Source organism: Mercenaria mercenaria, unplaced genomic scaffold (genome assembly GCF_021730395.1).
Source record: "Mercenaria mercenaria strain notata unplaced genomic scaffold, MADL_Memer_1 contig_2081, whole genome shotgun sequence".
Classification (NCBI taxonomy): domain Eukaryota; kingdom Metazoa; phylum Mollusca; class Bivalvia; order Venerida; family Veneridae; genus Mercenaria; species Mercenaria mercenaria.
The window spans coordinates 16,052-36,542 of record NW_026460116.1 but is presented as its reverse complement, the minus strand read 5'-3'; the positions used below and the strand labels follow the sequence as shown (position 1 = coordinate 36,542).

Here is a 20,491-nt window from a genome sequence, read left to right as displayed (position 1 = left end):
AGGCCCGGGGTACAGAAACCGCCTACCCTATTAAAAAATATGTTCACACAGCTGTTGTTTGGTTTACACATTAAAAAGGCGGACGTCTACACAACCAACACACATACACTCACACAAAGCAAACACACTTGGTCAAAACGAACAAATAAAGACGCATAGTGGCCCTGGATACAGAAACAGCCTACCCTATTATAAAATATGTTCACGCAGCTGCTATTTGGGTAACGTCTACACGACCAACACTCATACACTCACACAAAGCAAACACACTTGGTCAAAACGAACAAATAAAGAAGCATAGTGGCCCTGGATACAGAAACAGCCTACCCTATTATAAAATATGTTCACACAGCTGTTGTTTGGGCAACACATTAATAAGGCGGACGTCTACACGACCAACACGCATACACTCACACTTGGTCAAAACGAACAAATAAAGGAACATAGTGGCCCGGGGTACAGAAACAGCCTACCCTATTATATAATATGTTCACACAGCTGTTGTTTCAGTAACACATTAATAAGGCGGACGTCTACACGACCAACACGCATACACTCACGAAAAGCAAACACACTTGGTCAAAACGAACAAATAAAGGAACACAGTGGCCCGGGGTACAGAAACAGCCTACCCTTTTATAAAATATATTCACACAGCTATTTCATGGGTAACACATCAATAAGGCGGACGTCTACACGACCAACACGCATACACTCACGAAAAGCAAACACACTTGGTCAAAACGAACAAGTAAAGGAACACAGTGGGGCACGGAAACCGCTACCCTATTATAAAATATTTTCACACGCCTGTTGTTTGGCTAACCCTTTAATAAGGCGGACGACTGCACAACCAACACCAGACACTCACGAAAAGCAAACTCACATGGTCAAAACAAATAAAGAAACACAGTGGGGCACGGAAACCGCTTACCCTATTATAAAATATGTTCACACAGCTGTTGTTCGGGTAACCCATTAATAAGGCAGACGTCTACACGACCAACACGCGCACGCCCACACAAAGCAAACATACTTGGACAAATAAAGAAACAAACAAATAAAGTTACACAGTGGGGAACAGAAACAGCCTACCCTATTATAAAATATTTTCACACGCCTGTTGTTTGGCTAACCCTTTAATAAGGCGGACGACTGCACAACCAACACGTATACACTCACGAAAAGCAAACTCACTTGGTTAAAACAAATAAAGAAACAGTGGGGCACGGAAACCGCTTACCCTATTATAAAATATGTTCACACAGCTGTTGTTTGGGTAACCCATTGATAAGGCGGACGTCTACACGACCAACACGCACACACTGACGTAAAGCAAACACACTTGGTCAAAACGAACAAATAAAGGAACACAGTTGGGTACAGAATAGAAAAAATGGAAACTCCACAGGTCGCTCAACACGACAAAAAAAAAACGAAATGTTGCAGGCTCGATTTGATTGAGCCTGTTAATAGACGTTAGTGGAAATGCATGTTACTGTCCGTGCCCTCTAGCCCCGGGTTGAGCAGAACTCAACATTTACACATGCTAAGTTTACAAAAAGCAATTTAGAGACATCCGCAGTTGTGTTCACACAGCGGTGCACATGGAACCTTCAATGATACACTAGGTGTATTTCCATGAAAAGCGGCGTATGGTCTCCAGATGAAATAATGGGTTTGCCCTAAACGAGAAAACAATGGGCAGAACTAAACAAACTGGAATTTGGAAAGGGGATCTGAGGTTATGGAGCCTGCATATCACAGGAACTGCCAAGAGACAAAATTAAAAAGCAGGCACCATATCAAAGGAGCGATTATACAATATCCAAAGCCACGAAAGCGGGAGTATTGGAACCATCCAGGCCGAAATGGTCATGCAGAGAAACTAAACAGTACCAATAACAAGACAAAAAAGTCGTGCTGAACGATCTGAGAAGATCGAAATATAACAGCCCTGATTGAATGTTCGGGGAGACATTTAACGGCCGCCACATGGCACAAACAACGCTGCTGTAATAATAAAGTAGAAAAGGAGGTAACTCCACAGGTCGCTCAACACGACAAAAACGAAAATGTTGCAGGCTCGGTTTGATTGAGCCTGTTCATGGACGGCAGTGGAAATGCATGCTACCGTCCACGCCCTCAACATTTACACATGCTAAAAGTACCCGCCTACCCTATTATAAATTATTTTCACACAGCTGTTTCTTGGGTGACCCATTAATAAGATTATACTTATGCTTACGATCTGAATAATCATGGCCACCACAGCTAAAAAAAGAAGATCTCCAAACAACTAAACCATAGGTAAAGCTATACTGATTTGTCAAAAATGATTGTTGCCAGTAGGATGGTCTAATTTTCCCTATTTGACTATATGAAAATTTTTGAAACTCTCCTCTTAATTTTCATGACAATTATCTGGTTATCGTATACCGAAACATGCCGCCATAATCATGCAGAGCTCAGTGACTTCGTAACAGGTTTGAATATTATGTAGATTTAGAAGAATGCATTCACAACCTACTGAGAAAGTAAATACTGTTATTATAAAACTTGTATACCAAACAGAGATTTCAGAGGTTTAGAAGATCACTGATTTACATTTCAATGTTATGTCAATATAATTGATAAGAAACATGTATACAAGTGTGTTTTTTGAAACATTTGTCCATGGATTGTTACACTGATATTCTGCTACACATACCAAGAGACAGTTTAGGCCCTGTACGAGAAGTACACACAGTCTAGTGTGACATGACGTAGATGAGGCTAGAATCATGAAATATGTACGGTCCTGCAGCCTAACAGTTAAAATGAAAACCCTGAAAATGACTAAGAATGGGGTCTGGCCGGTACATACGTATGTCACTTCGTCATGTATAATCGTTTTTATAGACTAGAAATACAAAATTGCCATGAAAAAAGAAATCAGACACCGTCAGGCTTATTCTTATAATCTAATACCAAATCAATGAACGTAGATTACATTGTACCAATAAGCCTATACAAGTACATCCGAATAACGAAGTTAAACAACAGGTAAACAATATATGACATTATATTTTGCTATAAAAAGTAACAAAAAAGTCGACAATTAGGTTCGATTGATCCATAATGCACAACCGTGCCTCGCGCGCCATAATCAAAATGGACAAGGGTAATCGAACGCCGGCGGGTGCTGACGTCTACGTCGTGTGGCAACATCATTACGGCGGGTGAAAGGGTGCAAATCAATTTTCCAATATTAATGGCATTGTGGATGAAAACAGAAAAACAAATTAAAACACATAAGTATATAGAAAATATGAAAAAAAATGGAACTGCCATGATAAAAACGAAGAGAAGGCTCTTAATAGAAAGGTCAATAATCGGCTGTTGTTTGCCTTCTAGCCATAATGGAACATCTATTTTCATAACGGCCCTAGGACAATTATAGCACTCTGTATGTCATGGTGGCTAGAATGTACAACCGAGCGATATATAACCCCATTTTATAAATAAGGTAAATGACCTTCAGATCTAAACAAATTATAAAAAGAAGATAGGTAATGAGTTCATTATATAGCAATACCCGTCTCCAGGAAGACCTGTGGTAATAGCAAATGCATCTTACCTCTAAATGTGACCTTGCACGCAAAGACAAATTATCGACTTTGCAAACCTTACATGAATGCATTTATATGCTTTCAGTCAATGTACAGCATAAAAGAAAAAAATCATGAAACAATGAAAACCTTGAAAATGACTAAGTATGCTATCTGGCTATTACATATTTACATAAAATATTTTTATACACACAGAAATAGAAAATTAGCACCTTAAAAAAATCAGGCAATGACTACAGTGCCTCACGCGTTCTGACGTCGACATGTAACAACGTCAATACGGCGGATGAATATCCATTCTAAAAAAATAATGGTATTTTAATGAAAAAGTAGTACAAATGATATTAAGAGTTTATGGAAAAAAATGAAACTAGCAAGATAAAAAATAACAGAATGTACATAACACGGCCAGTGTTTGCCTTCTAGCCATAACATCACACCTGGTTTTATAATGGCCCTCTGGCAACTATGGCACTGGCAAGAAGGTACAATCAACCTCTTTTTATCAGGTCAGTTAATCAAGTCTATCCAGCTGTAATGAAGGATAAATGATGGTCTAACTGTTAGAGCAATATCCACCTTAAAACAGATCTGTGGTACTTGTAAACGCACCTTACCTCTCTTACTTTGCACATAAAGACCAAAATATGGATGATGCTGCCTTACATTAATCGTTTGTAGGAAATAATAATGAAATGGCTCTTGAGGAAACAGTAATTATAGGCGTACAAGAAAAATGATTGGCTGCTAGACAAGATACGAAAAGTTATAGATAGGACATTGCTTATCAGCAATTACATATATTTCTGTTTTTCCTAAACTTTCAACTCGTTCATTTCATGTTTGATCTCACTATGAATATGGGCTGAACCTTCGCCTGGAGACAAGTAATTTTTTTGAGCAGTTTCTTCATTTTGTCCAACCATATAATGAAACGGAGAATTCATTCTATCTAACAATCCTTTTTGTATGAGCGCTTCTTTAAGTTCTTTGCGTGTAAGCTCCTGTGAACATTCTTTCAGAGCTTTAAATATGCACTGTACTGTTGCTTTTGGTGCCGCCTGTCTCCAGGTGTTCATTACACTGTAGATCCTATTTCTGCAATATTTATTTTCTTCTTGTGCATGTTCTATAATGACGTGTATAGTCTTCAGAAGCTCATCTTTCGTGTTTGCTACAATAGATAAGATGTATCTTATGGTAGGTAATCTGGAGTTATGCAAAGCAACTAGTCTGAAAGCGTTAGCTTTTACACCGTTTTAACAAAAGATCTATATTTAAGATATCACTATTACTTTCAATCTAACGTAGGTCCCTCTAGACACTGAACTGTCCTTTACTTGTAAGACATTTCCCTCACATTTCTCTTCTTCATATTCAGCAGTGAATATATAGGTCTCCGTTGTCTTTTAGTCACTGTAGACACTGTCTTTTGTAGCATAACATAGTATTTAAGATGGTATAAGTACATATTATCAACCTATGATTTTGCAATAATTCACGAAAAAGTTCCACGTTAGAGTAGAAAAAAGATATATCTACTGAATTGATTACAGCTGATTAAAACTACTTATTACGATTATACAAAGTTTGATATACATACCTACAAGCTGCATGATAAATAAACGAAAATCACACCATTGCATGTTGCGCGAAATGAAGGCGTTTGTTTCAAACCACACTGAAAAGAAATAAGTAAGTACAATTGTACTGACATAAAATTGCGAGGAAACAATGACATTTAAAGGTAATTACTCACTGTTTTGCCACATTTTGTAGGCGTTATTGAACATGTCATAAATAAACACATATTAACTCACACTAATAGGGATTTATTTTAGTTAAGTGTTTCCAATCAAGTATAGTACGCTCTTGGGGAACAATGTATATAGATCGGACATTTAAATTTTTAACATTATAAACGGTTTACAAATATCATAACAAGAGGCCCATGATGACCCTGTATCGTTCATCAGAGTGTCTTAGCTCCAACAGGTATATATAACAGGCGCATATATACAGACCGTGGTGTCGTAAGTTCGATCCCACAGGCGGATTTTCTCTCGAACAATTTGTTAGAATATATTTAAAAGACGAAAAAAAAACATGTTATGAAAATGCCATTTTAATATACACACTGAATGAAGTTTACTTTGTATCTTAAAATCCAAAATTGTCATACTGATCAAGCAGACAGTTTATTAAATGCGAGCAAGATTTAGATAATGACAGACGGCTATAAACAAATGGCTCTTCTATGGCTGGAGTTATTACACTTGCAACACACATAAGCAATTCAATTTGATAAAACTGTAAAATGAATCATCATATTAGTAAAATGAATGGTGTAGAAAATAACCGTACTTCTGTCTTCCCGACTGCAGTCATCCGACCGAGTGGTTTCCTCTAATCTATCGTCTTCAAAATCGCCACCTATTTGACTTCCTACCTCTGATTTATTTTCTTCTGTCTAGAAGAGAATAGACATAGCCTTTATATTTCTTCTGTATAGAAGAGAACAGACATAGCCTTTATATTTCTTCTGTCTAGAAGAGAATAGACATAGCCTACAATATACTTTTACCTTTATTCTGTCTAGAAGAGAATAGACATAGCCTTTATATTTTTTGTCTAGAAGAGAATAGACATAGCCTATATAATTTTTCTGTATAGAGCAGAATAGGCATAGCCTATATTCATTTCCTGTACAGAAGAGAATAGACATAGCCTATTTCATAAATCAATGATATATTGAAACTTATTTTACTTTAAAATATTCGTTATAGTCCGTAAATGTGTTTAAGCAGCACTTTGAAATATAGATCTTCCTAGTTATACTAGTTATAGGATTGTTTTGTTATGTTAGTAAATGCCACAAACATGTATAATAAAAATGTATTCGATGTAATCAGCAAATCTGCGTAGTCCGATCGAAGCATTTTATAGCTTAGTCTTAGGCTTTTACATAAGTGTAAAAGTGACAAGACATAGAAAGAACATATCGGTCCATAGTTCGAATCCCTCTCATGTATTTTACAATTTACTTGAAACAAACGAGTTCTGTCTCTTTTTTTCTGTGCTCATAATCAACGTTTTAAAAGAAATTAACAGAAAAGGTTAACAAACAGTTACCTCGGCACAAATTCATGAATTGTGAATGCCTATAACTGAAAACAAATCTAATGGTAGTACAAGGAAATTAATAAAATATGCATATGCATTTTGCACCGGAGATTAACCTTTCATCAAAATAAGAATAGATAAAATTTCTTGTGAATTAAAGTAATCTGAAAACAAAAATAATGTGAAAATGTGAAAAGGGAATCACTCTGAATAAATGACTACCCTTTGAAAATAAACACCTGTTAAGATCAGGACTAGACACTGTATTTCACTTTTGTTAATTGATAACGGCCTACTTGCCAGGTGTCAATCATTAAAACGCCGCAGTTTTAAGGTTCGTATCTTTTTTAAAATTAATGTTATATGTGAAACAGTTTATTGATCGCTGTCTGATGTACAGAACTTAATTGTTGAAAAGTGTACTTTATAAATCATGTTCATACAAATTCAACATAAATGTAATGTGGAGCATGGAGATTTTGTATTTTTGGAAGGCCGACTACATTATGATATACTCGTTAAACACTTTTGCTGATAGTTTTTTTTTTTTAAGTCAAATTTAACCACTTACAATTGACACTTGAGATAACTTTGTGAAACCGCGAATAGTTTTAATCTCCAGTACGCTTACTTTAAATAACAAGAGCTGTCCATAAGACAGCCAAGCTCGACTATTCGAAATATTGTCACAGAAGCAGGAAATTATTACCCAAAATGTTAAATATCAAAACAGTTTTAAGTTCGAAAGGGGACATAATATGACCAAAATACATATCAGAGTTATGGGACTTGATGCTATCAACTAGTTTTATAACCCCGAAGAAACATGTTAGGTTTCAATTCAATATCTGCATTAGTTTTGGAGATAGTAACTTGCATGTAAACTTTAACCAGAATTTTCTAAGTCCAAAAGGGGGCATAATTTGTTCAAAATACATGTTAAGAGTTATGGAACTTGACCTAGTGAGGCTGGTAATTGACCTAGAAAAGGAATAAATAAGATTCAAAGCTAAATGCCTTTTGGTAATAACTGTATGTACTTGCACGCAACACTTTAACCAGAATTTTCTAAGTCCAAAAGGGGGCATAATTTGCCCAAAATACATGTCAGAGTTATGGGACTTGATTCTATCAACTAGTTTTATAACCCCGAAGACACATGTGAAGTTTCAATTCAATATCTGCATTAGTTTTGGAGATAGTAACTTGCATGTAAAACTTTAACCAAAATTTTCTAAGTCCAAAAGGGGGCATAATTTGCTCAAAATACATGTTAGAGTTATGGAACTTGACCCAGTAAGGTTGGTAATTGACCTAGAAAAAGAATAAATAAGTTTCAAAGCTATATGCCTTTAAATGATAGCTGTATGTACTTGCATGCAAAAACTTAACCAAGGTGTGACGCCGACGCTGACGCCAGGGTGAGTAGAATAGCTAGACTATTCTTCGAATAGTCGAGCTAAAAAATGTCATGTAATGAAAGTGGACACCCAAAGTCATAATCGTACAGTAAAACTGGTGTCAGGGTAAAGTAGGCATCCATAAATAGAACAAGAGGGTCATGATGACCCTGGATCGCTCACCTGAGCAATATGAGCTACATGTTTCAAATGTCAAACTGATGATAAAATATTAAGAAAGTCAGTAGGTCACATTCACGGTCAATGAAATTCAGTTTTACTCTTGGTGTGCAAAACTGTTTATGTCATCAAAATTTCAAGGCTGTAACTTAAAAAAAAGAAAGTAGGTCAGTAGGTCAAGGTCACAGTCAAGTGACAACATATTACTTGGAGTTATCAGATAATTATATAAACAGTCTTGGAAAAAGGATCTGACGAATTTTAGTATTTTTTCCTATATAACTCACATAATAACTAAGTGACCATAGGGCGGGGCCTCTTTTAACCCCAGGGGCATAATTTGAACAATTTTGGTAGAGGACTACTAGACAATGCATCATACCAACTATCAAAAGCCTAAGTCGTATGGTTTCAGACAAGACGATTAAAAAAAAAATTCCTATATAAGTCTATATAAAAATTGGGACCCCCAGGGCAGGGCCTCTTTTCACCCCAGGGGTACAATTTGAATAATTTTGGTTGAGGATCATAAGACAATGCTACAAACCGAATATCAAAGGTCTAAGTGTTGTGGTTTCAGACAAGAAGATTTTAAAACGTTTTTTCCTATATAAGTCTATGTTAAACTTGGGACCCCCAGGGCGGGGCCATATTTGACCCTAGGTGGATAATTTGAATAATCTTTGTAGAGGACCAATAGATAATGCTACATACCAAATATCAAAGCCCTAGGCCGTGTGGTTTTGTACAAGAAGATTTTCAAAATTTTCCCTATATAAATCCATATGAACCATGTGACCCCCGGGGCGGTGCCATATTTGACCCTAGTGGGATAATTTGAACAATTTTGGTAGAGGACTACTAGATGATGCTACACACCAGATATCAAAGCCCTAGGCCCTGTGGTTTTGGACAAGTAGATTTTTAAAGTTTTTCCTTTCGGTTGCCATGGCAACCACAGTTCTGCATGGAATTCAATTCTTTGAATAATTTTGAAAGCAGGCCATCCAAAGATCATATCTGTGAAGTGTGGTGTTATTCTGCCCAGTGATTTTCAAGAAGAAGGTTTTTTTACAAATTGTTGACGGACGACACACGACGGACATCAAGCGGTCACAATAGCTCACCTTGTCCCTTCGTGACAGGTGAGCTAAAAATAAATGCACAGTTTTCATGGATAAAAGGTTAACCATTTTATGGCTTACTGATTATTAAAAGTACCAAATCCTGCTTTCCCTGAAATTGATGTATTAATGCCAGAATGTTTTAACTTAGATTTCTGGCCAGGTAATTATTTGAACAGTGGCACAGGCCTATACACTTGGATCACCGATGTTTTTATATGTTATCAGTCAGAATTTCATACAGCTCAAGAGTACCTAGACCTTTACCATAAAAGTAATGTAAAGCCTACATACACAGCTTTAATCATACCGTCATAATGATTTAGATTTGACTTTGCACTTACCATGCTTTCTTCCGTTATACCTTCCCTATGCGATATTTCATATTGAAGAGAACTTCGCGGGAGTACAGCAGCAGCGTCTGTACTAAGATCAGTATGTTCACCATTGTTAATATTCGATTCGTCGTACTTGATCGTTTCATTGCCAGCAGTGATTTTCCCTTCTAACGGTGAGTCAATATTCTTAACAGGACCAGCTGGCAAAGTTTTTTCATTGGCTGATCGTAAACTGTTGCTTTCTGTGTTCTTTGACCCATATTCAGTGTATTCGTTTTTGCCTTGAACTTGTATTTGTTCATTGTCTTCTTCCTTTAGGTTTTCATCGCCACTTTCAGTAGAATTTGTTTGTACATCGTAAACCATAAGGTCCTGGTTAAGATCATTGTCATTCACTAGATTTTTATTTATCTCGGAGCAATCACCTGTTGTCTGCGGTGATTGATAACATTTCGTTGCTTGTGCATTTTGAATGGCATTGAAGTTGTTGTCTGGCTCATTCTGTGTCATAAATTCGGTACATGACTGAGAATCGAAGGCATTATTTCCACATCCATGTTCTCGGCTTTGCTGTAAATTTGCATAGCTCATCACTGAATCTTCCTCACTCTCATCAGAACTGTCATTTTCATTTGCCGATATAATATCCTCAGGAGTCTCAGTTTCGCTAACAACGACGTTTGTTTGTGATAAACTATGACTATTTTCAAGACCATTTTCTCTGTACGTATTTGTTTCTGATAAATCGAAGTTGCAGGATTCAGTGTTTCTGTTAAATGCTTTTTTCCGTCTGTACCTAATAAATAAAATTATAATAATCAAGTTAACATCAATATAATATGATGTATGTGGACTATTCGCAATCGTATGGTGAGTTAGAACAAGAATGATGTCAACATTGTATGACGTATACCTCCCTTTAAATGCTCGATAAAACAAAATTACAAAAAAAGTTCAAAAAGGAATATAACTTAAAAACAAATAGTTGGACATGAAACTAAAAGCTGTTTGTGCACCTGTACTTAATATTTATAGAGTTTCTTTTGCTTTCGATAGCTGCAGTTGAATACACAAAAGGTGTGACTGGCTAAAGGACGAACTAATTAACGGACAGACAGTTAAGAAGCTATATGCCTGCCTGGTCTCCGACAATGGGGTATTAATACAGCAGATTAAACTGTAAAATCATTATCATGGTTCAAAAATTATGCCGCTTTCATGTATAAGCAATTTAGCAAATGGTTACACAGAAAATCAACACCAAAATCAACAAAATGTAAAAGCTAATACATACATAAGCATATACAATATTACAATACATAACAATATCAAAAGTATGTGTAAATATATATACCTGTATATGAAAAATGCTACAACCAACAGAACAACTACAAGGATTACAGAACAAACTATCCCCGCTATAGCACTGTCACCTAAAGATAAACATGCATGTAAAATAGAAGAGTGATTGCAAGCAAAAAAAAAAGAAAAAAAGTCTTAAAGCTACACTGATGAAAAAGAATCAACATAAATAAAACGAGCAAGTGTACTATTGAATAAAAACCAACAAAATATATGACACGTAGTTCTTTCAACTGAAATAAATGAACATAAACTTAAATATTTAAAGAAGCATGCACGGCAATACATTGCATCTTTTAAATAAACTTTCAATATATCTTCATGTTTTAGAAATCAAAATTAAGTATGTGACACTGGTTACCAATTTAGTGATAGTGACATTGGTAATCAATAAAGTAATAGTGACATTGTTTACCAGTTAAGTAACAGTGACATTTATCCCTGGCCTGTATCAGTCCCATCCTTGAGTTTCTATAAGCTATATATAGGCAAAATAAGTTCCAAGTTAAGCAACCACATCAAACGAAAGCTACTGAGCGAAGATTGTGTTTGTTTTCTATCCACAATAATTAACTGTTTTTTGAAACGGTGACCTTGACCTTACACCTCAGATGCACAACGCTTATTAACATTTCTGCAAAGTTTCATGAATCAGCAGTTCATGACCCTGCTGTTACTAGGTAAAATTGCAAACAATACCCCAGGTATACAGCTTCACGTGGTCATAAATCTTGTTTTACTGACTGAACTCCGTCAAATCCTACTTACCCATAAAAATAACAACAACAAGGCTAATAATCCACACCGGGTGAATCTTGGTCAAATACGACAACATCAGGGTAAAAAAAACTTCGGAAATAAATTAGGAGGTAAAACAACTTTTGATTTAAAGGTTCATAATGCCTTTGTTTAAACTGTGGCTGTCATATTTTCCGTTATGAACATAAAATACATTAATTTATTGTTAAATCATATTTCTGATAACTACTTTCTCTAACATTTGTCAAAGGTTTGAATATTGCTTAATATACCTGAATTGTTTATTGAACCTCTTGGTTTTTATTACCTCCCTTTATGACTCTAACTATAACAGTTCATATGCAATATTAAAAGTAGTACTTTTCTAACCATATAATTATGCATAACATATTTGGAAAGCTGTTTTATATTTTTTTAGATAAGTATTTTAAGCATTATGGGCCTTTAAAATATTATCTGGAACACTCTAATATTGTCATTGTTTCTTTGCAATGACTATTTAGTATATATAAACTATAGTATATATGAAGAGAAGTCATTTGAAAGTGTTTGTGTTGTGCTCGTACAAGTAAAAGAAAAATATCAATGCTAATAACTTTATTTTTACCCTTGCCGCTCTGTAAGAAACACCAATGAAAACGGTTCTCCCCTAAGAATGGCTTAGGCCAGGTAAAGAAAACAACTGAATTTAGCACATTCAGTTTTAAAAACTGTGTACAATAGTGTACACAATGTTTTTCTTTATTTGACCTAGCTTTTTGACCCTAGATGACCCAGTTTTAAACTCAACCGAGAAATTATCAAAGGAAACATTATGACATGTTTTCACAACAACTGAATTTAAAATGTGACCTCTAGCGTGTTCACAAAATGTTTTTTATTTGAGAGAGTGACCAAGTTGTTTACCCTGTGACTTTTAGTGTATTCACAAGGTTTTCCTTTAATATGACCGGATGACCTGGGTTTTGACCCCAGATGACCCGTTTTCAAATCCATTTAAGAAATCACCAAGGCAAACCTCATGACCTTGTTTCATGACAACCGGACTGAAAATGTGACCTCTAGAATGTTCACAAGGTTTTTCTATTATCTGACCTGGTGACCTAGTTTTTGACCCTAGATGACCCAGTTTTAAACCCGACCGGGAAATTTTCTACGGAAACATTATGACATGTTTTAACAATAACTGGACTTATAACGTGACACGTTCACAATGTTTTTCTTTGATTTGAAAGGATTACCTAGTTTTTGGACCCCATATAACCTAGTTTGGAACTCGACCGACCAAGATATTATCAAGTTTTTTTTTCAAGACATACATTTTTTACAAGTTCCTATGACAAGTGGACTTAAAATATGGCCTCTAGGGTGTTAACAAGCTTTTCCTTTGATTTGACCGTGTGACCTAGTTTTTAATCCCAAAAGACCCAGTTTCAGATATATTTTAGAAAACATAAAAACAAACATTATGACCAAGTTTCATGACAATCGGACTTCAAATGTGACCTCTATAGTGTTCACAAGGGTTTTCTTTGATTTGACCTAGTGTTTTACTTTTAACCCCAGATGACACAGTTCAAACTCGACCGAGATATCATCAAGACAAACATTCCTACAAGTTCGAATGACAATTAAACTTAAAATGCATCTTTTCTTCGTGTTCACAAGGTTTTCCTTTGATTTGACCAGGTGGCCTAGTGTTTTACCCCAGATGACTCAGATTCAAATTTGGCCTAGAGATGATCACGACAAATATTCTGACCAAGTTTCGTGAAGATAAATAGATAATGAGGTCTCTAGAGTGTTCAGTGTAAAATACTGACGGCAGACGACAGACGCCGGCAAATGTTGATGACAGTAGCTCACATTTGAGCACTTCCTGCTTAGGTGAGCTAAAACAAAAAGGAAAAGGGGGTATAAACTTTCAAAAAGAAAGCTGTGTTTCATTAAATACGATCCCTTGTCTTTACTCTTTTTCGCTTCTTTAAATGTCTATTAAGTTCATTAAGTTCTTACGCTGCAAATTCTACACACACACATACACACACACACACACACATCAGGTACATACGTAAAAGAAAACACGATGCAGTTGAGACTGAACTATTTGTGATTTGATTTGGTAGTGACCAACCAGCACATGCATTTAGCTTTATACTTTCCAGCAGTTAATAATTCAGAACATAATGTTATAGGCAAATTGCATACGAAAATAACACAAATACTTAGAAAATCATATTTCATTTCATTTAGATAAATAATACCTATACGATTAGACGATTTCTTTGTTTGTGGTGGCCGCCGTGGAAACTGATCGCCGCAAACTGTATCATGGATAGCTGTACATTTGGTGATTACTGTTGTGTTGCATGTAGAACAAGGTGTACAGATGTCGAAGGAAGAATTGTCCGAATAGAAAACCCCTTCTCTACATGGTTCACATTTGGTATCTTCATATGGTGTGCCTTGACAAAAAAAAAGGAATGTTTACAAAAACTGAAAGTTAAGATATATAATCAAAATTTGTAAATAATTCAATATAATTTGAATACCCAACGTGACATCACGTGACATTACGAATGAAAGATTCGCTTTCTGACGCTTATCCACGTTTTGATAACAAAATAAACAGAAACCTGACACTAAAATCACCCATACGCTAAAACAAATAAAAATAAAATTATTTTAGAATTTCCGAGCTCTATTGTGAATACTGAAGTAAATCACTACTCTACGATTTTTTAAAGACGCAGACATGGGTAATGTCGATTTTTTCCACTTTAAGACACAGGAGTTGATTGTACAACAAAAATAGATATTTCGAACACCACATATTTGTTAACAGTTGATGTTTTAAAATATATGTAGTAAAGTTTCAAAGGTGCATCAAGAAATGCAAAAGATATTGGCAGAAAACTACGTTGGTTGATTTGCTAATTGTATAACCAGGCAACGAAAACAAAAGTTAAATAAAAATGTACGCCGAAAAAAAAAGTTGTTTAGACCTTTGTAAGTGTTGCTTTCTTAAAATAGTTCGGTGTAGTTTAATCCATCTGTGTGCTTTCGATTAAGAAAGCATGAAAGTTAGCCAGACTGTTTAATTATTTATCTATGTAAGGTGTCCTAATATTGTTTACTTCCCTAAAGTTTTCCATATTCTCATATTTCAAAAACGTGAATAGAAACGGAAGTCGATCCATCGCTTTGCTTTCATTGGCAATGTTTACACTGACATCGTTTAACTCCATGAATGCTTTCTGATCATCCTACTCAGATTACATGGATAACTATAACCAAATTACACCCGTCTTTGGATAACGTGTTATAGGTCATGATATACAAACAAATGATATTGTAATGTACAAGAAAAATGAGTGTATTTAAACGTGTATACTTTTAAAACACTGATTTGCACAAAGAAAATATTACCTTCATGCATGGAATTATTTATTTAATATAGTTTCTACATGTGTACACATTAATGCAATTTCTAATCGTCACCTGAGAAATCTAAAAGACGGCAGAACTTTTTTAATTATTTTATTTCATTTATTTAGTATTTTAACATACCTATTTCAACCATTCCCTCTCCTGGTCCACACTTACTGTGTGACTTGCAATGTCCTTCATCAGGCTTCACTGCACCAGGCTCCGCTTCATCAGGCTTGGCTGCATCAGGTTTCCAAAAGAAACCAGCTTTACACTGGCATTCTTTATTATTAGTTGCATTACATTGCTTAACTATGACTTGTCCAGGCAGGCAGAACAGTGTACAGCTAGCACACTTTATAGAGTTATCACAATAAGGTTGATATTCTCCATTTCCACAACGTCTACACCTTGCTTGTTCACCATCTACAACGCAGTCTGAAACTTGAAAATATCCCGGGCTGCACGGGTAACACAGATGACCATTTCTGGCTTCATAGGTTTGATCACAAGGAAGTGTTATACAAAATATGTAGTTAAAACATACTGCGCATGTCAACAATTGCAAAACCATCCTATCAACATTTCCAGGGGCGAGATACAAGTTTTAAGGTTGAAGAGGATCAGGCTGATGAAAACGCCCGTGATACAAATCCCGGAGTACTTCAAAACAAATACACATAAACTTATCCAATCTGACCACTAAGTAGTCATAGCGTGTACAGTTTTTGTAAATTATCCAAATTACATTATTGGCACATGTTTAATACAGATTCCGTGCAAACAATTCTCTCAAAAAGCCTATGATTTCACAGGAAAACATGTTAAAGTTCTTTTTAGCAGTTCTGTTTCATTGTTATTCTTGTACTGTTTATTCTGCTGTCGTGGAAACATATTCTGAAAGTACAGAAAATAAATGACGTATTACGACAGAAATAAAAATATACAATGTAAAAAATATACAATGTAAAAATACTTTTTTGAAAGTTTTACGGTCTAAAACTTTTTTTAAAATTTTCCTTACGTATATATTCATAAAACAATTATTTTTTCCATTGAAATTTTCTACTTTCGTAACGTCCGTCTCTCTGGCTTTGAACAACACTATTATTATTAAAATGTTCTTATCGCGGGGCGCGTGACTGGAGGTCAGAGGCCAGATTATTTTTAGATATTACATGATACGGCGGTGAAAGAAAGCAACAGTGCTACCAATTTCTAACAGAGGTCCTTAAATTAAAGTTCATACATCTGCTGAATCTGAAATTCTGTTTTTGAATGAATATCCCATTATCAAAATACCTATTTCGTTATAAATTAGTTTAAGTCTTTCAAATTTTTGGTTTCCCAACGAAAAGGTATAAAAGTACTTATCAGTGATTACCTATCCCATAATACGGCAACTGTATTCAAAATATTCAATCAGTTCGATACATACATGAGTATGGCTATTTTAAGGTAGTTTTCAACGTTCGGATATTTTTTCTACAATGTAGTATTTGATTTGTTTTGAGACATAAGAAGTTGCTTAGAAAATTCGGCAAATTAAAAGATAGGGCCTTGTGCTTGATTCCTTTCTAAACTGGTTAAAAATGGACCTCACACAATAATGGGAAAATCAGTATTTTAAACAGAAATTTTCCTACAACGTAGATTCTACTGAAACTTCACACAGCGATAAATAAACGTTTGGTCAGTAATATATGGTGAAATAAAAATCTTAGCTCTGAAATATCTGGCCACGATTCAAGAAATCCATAGATTTTAAGACATTTAACGTGTCGAACTGTTTAATATATTTTTTTTCAGTAAAATAGAAACGTTATCGTATTAATAAATCTACTCACGTATTGTCATGAATTCGTAAAATGATTTCATTTCCACAGCCGGGTAAATGACGATACGCCATTAAACGTTTAACACTACCTTAATTAAGTTTAACGTAAACAGTTAAGACCCATGCTGTCCGCACCGTTTAGCAAATGTGTTGATAACAAGTCACAAGATGGCATAATATAAGTATCTGAATATTTCTTTTTCAATTTGATTACACACAGGTACTACCAGATACTATAAATAAATACAGCACACCCGATATTCGTGCGGTCGTACAGCGAAAAAAAATAACACATCTATTAACTCGAAGAGTCGCTACTCACTACTTCAAAATAAAATGTAAAGTGTTACATGTATAACCATTATGATCTCTGGATTATCCTTTCGATAAAAATGTAAAATGCCTCGAAAATTAGTACAGTTAGATAATATGAAAACAGAAATCTTAAATATCCATGTACGATATCTATTACAACCGGTTTGCTTTAAATTCATTCAATATGTTTGAAGTGTATAGATAGTATTATGACGTAATGTTCAGATATCTATTGAATTGTGTATTGTGTTGATACAGGTTACTTAAATTAGGGTTGGTCACATTATTTACTCCTATAGACGATATGCTGCTACTTAGGTCTAAAGATGCATTTTAATCCTTTAACACACACATAAACAATTGTAAAAATGCATTTAATTTACAAAATTATATAATCAAATGTTCTGAAACTCGCCATGAAAACTAGTCAATTTTTGTGCGCATTTTGCGGAAAAGTTATGTATCCAAACTGAAAATAATTTATATCCTCATATGTTTGAATATGTCCTTCAGGTGCTTCATGGTGAGTTTCAGAACATTTGATTATATATTTTTATAAATTAAATGCATTTTTACAATTGTTTATGTGTGTGTTAAAGGATTAAAATGCATCTTTAGACCTCTGTAGCAGCATATCGTCTATAGGAGTAAATAATGTGACCAACCCTAATTTCGTGACGCCATCTTGGTTTTCCCTGTCAAGTTACCTTAATAATAAGTAAGATTACGCTATGACTAAATTTGTTCTGAATCCGTCGAAAAATACTCCAAACGCACAAAATTTATTTAATAGTTGTTTAATTTAAAAATAATTCAGGTTATGATTTTACTGAATGATTAAGCTCCCCAAGGTTACATCTACGCTTGAGACTGCCGCAGTGCAACCTCACAAACTTGCTTTCTGTCATATATACCACATCACATTATCTTGATGATCAGTGGGTGGAAGAATGGGGACATTTTGCTTCCCAGCGTCGATCTCAAGTGCACCTCTTTTGAAATTGTTGAAGAAATGTTTGTTTGTTTGTTTGTTTTGGGTCAAGTTAACGCCGTTTTTCAACAGTATTTCATGTAACGGCGGGTATGGCGAGCAGTTAACCTAGCCAGTGTTCCTGGATTCTGTACCAGTACATCCGCAAGTAACTGCCAGCTTCTCCACATGAATCAGAGGTGGATGGTAAATGATTTCAGATACGACATCTTTTATCAGATTGTCACAGACTGAGAGAACACACGACCCCCGCCCGATGATCGAACTTACGAAATCGCGCTCCGTATAATTGTGCTCTCCCTTCTGAGCTAAGCGGGCGGGTTTTGAAGAAATGTAGCTTATTTAGAAAGAAAAACAACAGGACCAAGACGGCCCTAGGTCGCTCTCCTGAGTAACATACCATAACAGTGTAAACATGTCTGACCTAGTGATCCAGTTTTTGACACCATATGACCAAGTTTCAAACTTGAGCTTTCAAGGATATAAGTATTCTGGCCAAGTTTCATGTAGATTGGAGCAAACAGTTGTTTTATGAAGATTGAATAAAATGTACTTTTTGACCCCACATGACCCTAGATTGTACACAAGCTTTTTCTTTGATTTGACCTAGTGACCTAGTTTTTGATCTCACGTGACCCAGATAAGAATTCATCTAAACAAGTTTCATGCACACCAGACGAAAAATTCTGCCACTATTGCACACACCAAGTTTTTCTTTCATTTGACAATGACCTAGGTTTTGACCCCAAGTGACCTATATTCAAACGTGGTTTTTGATCCCACGCAACCCAGATGAGAGCTCATGCAACCAAGTTTCAACCACATCAGATGAAAAATGCAGCCTCTATTGCACACACCAATTTTTTTCTATGATTTGACAGAGCGACCTAATTTTTGACCCCAGATGACCTATATTCAAACTTGATCTAGATTTGATCAAGACAAAGAATCTGAATTCCAGGAATATCCAGTGAAAAATGCAGCCCCTATTGCATACACAAGGATTTTCTTTGATTTGACCAGATGGCCTAATTTTTGCCCACAGATGACCCATATTCGAACTTGACCTGGACTACATCAAGACAAATATTTTGATCCAATTCCACGAATATTCAGTGAAAAATGCAGCTCCTCTTGCATACACAAGGTTTTTCTTTGATTCGACCGAGTGAACTAGTTTTTTACCCAAGATTGCCCATATTCGAACATGACCAAGATTTCATCAACACAAACATTCTGATAAAATTTCACGAAGATCCAGTGTAAAACGCAGCCCCTATGCATACACAAGATTTTTCTTTGATTTTTGATCAGGTGACCTAGTTTTTAACACCACCTGACCCAGATTTGACCTAGTTAGGTCATCGAGACAAACATTCTGACCAGTTCTCTTGAGTATCAAAGTGTGGACTCCAGAGTGTTAACAAGATTTCCCTTTGATCTAGCCTACTTACCTAGTTTTTGACCCCACATGACCCAGTTTTGAATTTGGCCTGAAGATCATCAAGATAAATTCATGAAGATAGGGTCATAAATGTGGCCTCTAGAGTTTTAACGAGCTTTTCTTTTGATTTGATTGGGTGACTTAGTTTTGACCCACATGACCCAGATTCGAACTTGACCTAGAAGCCATCAAGACAAACATTCTGACTAGTTGTAATGAGTTTCAAACTTAAACTGTGGATTGTAGAGTTTTATCAAAAATTTTCTTTGATCTGGCCTACTGACCTAGTTTTTGACCCCATATGACCCAGTTTCGAATTTGTCCTAGAGATCATCAAGACAAACATTATGACTAAGTTTCATTAAGATTTGGTCAAAACTGTGGCCTCTAGTGTGTTAACAAGGCAAATGTTGACGCATGATGGACGCCGCCGAACAATGACCTGTCACAATAGCTCACCTTGAGCATTTCGTGCTAAGGGCAGCTAATAAGAACAAAAGTAAAACATGAACAGCAAAGTTCAAAGAATGCGGCCACCCTTACAGAATTGCCTATGTAAACGGGTAAATGCACACAAT

At 35.5% G+C, this 20,491-nt stretch overlaps 1 protein-coding gene across 5 annotated transcripts; it reads right to left on the bottom strand.

Annotated features, from left to right (window-relative positions):
* Positions 1-3,016: 3,016 nt before the first annotated feature.
* Positions 3,017-17,653, bottom strand: LOC128552147 (tumor necrosis factor receptor superfamily member 1B-like). Of its 5 annotated transcripts, none has more exons than XM_053533166.1 (8): positions 17,523-17,653; positions 15,468-16,223; positions 14,162-14,362; positions 11,131-11,209; positions 9,783-10,572; positions 5,976-6,081; positions 5,215-5,292; positions 3,017-4,785 (listed from the first exon to the last, which is right to left on the bottom strand). In XM_053533166.1, exons 2-8 carry the CDS (start codon positions 15,898-15,900, stop codon positions 4,427-4,429), a joined length of 2,046 nt encoding a protein of 681 aa, XP_053389141.1. In that variant the 5' UTR covers positions 15,901-16,223; positions 17,523-17,653; the 3' UTR covers positions 3,017-4,426. The 5 variants fall into 5 exon arrangements, with proteins under 5 accessions (XP_053389141.1, XP_053389140.1, XP_053389138.1 ...); XM_053533165.1 differs by having other exon boundaries at positions 17,514-17,631; XM_053533163.1 differs by having other exon boundaries at positions 17,486-17,623.
* Between the last annotated feature and the right edge of the window lie 2,838 nt (positions 17,654-20,491).

Excerpts from the sequence above, each read along its gene's own strand:
- LOC128552147 (XM_053533166.1), bottom strand. The coding sequence starts at position 15,900 with ATGGTTTTGCAATTGTTGACATGCGCAGTATGTTTTAACTACATATTT. Across the intron at positions 10,573-11,130 it reads GTAGCATTTTTCATATACAG|GTACAGACGGAAAAAAGCAT; the intron begins GTATATATATTT and ends TTTATTTATTAG. Across the intron at positions 5,293-5,975 it reads CTGCAGTCGGGAAGACAGAA|TGTGGTTTGAAACAAACGCC; the intron begins GTACGGTTATTT and ends ATTTCTTTTCAG.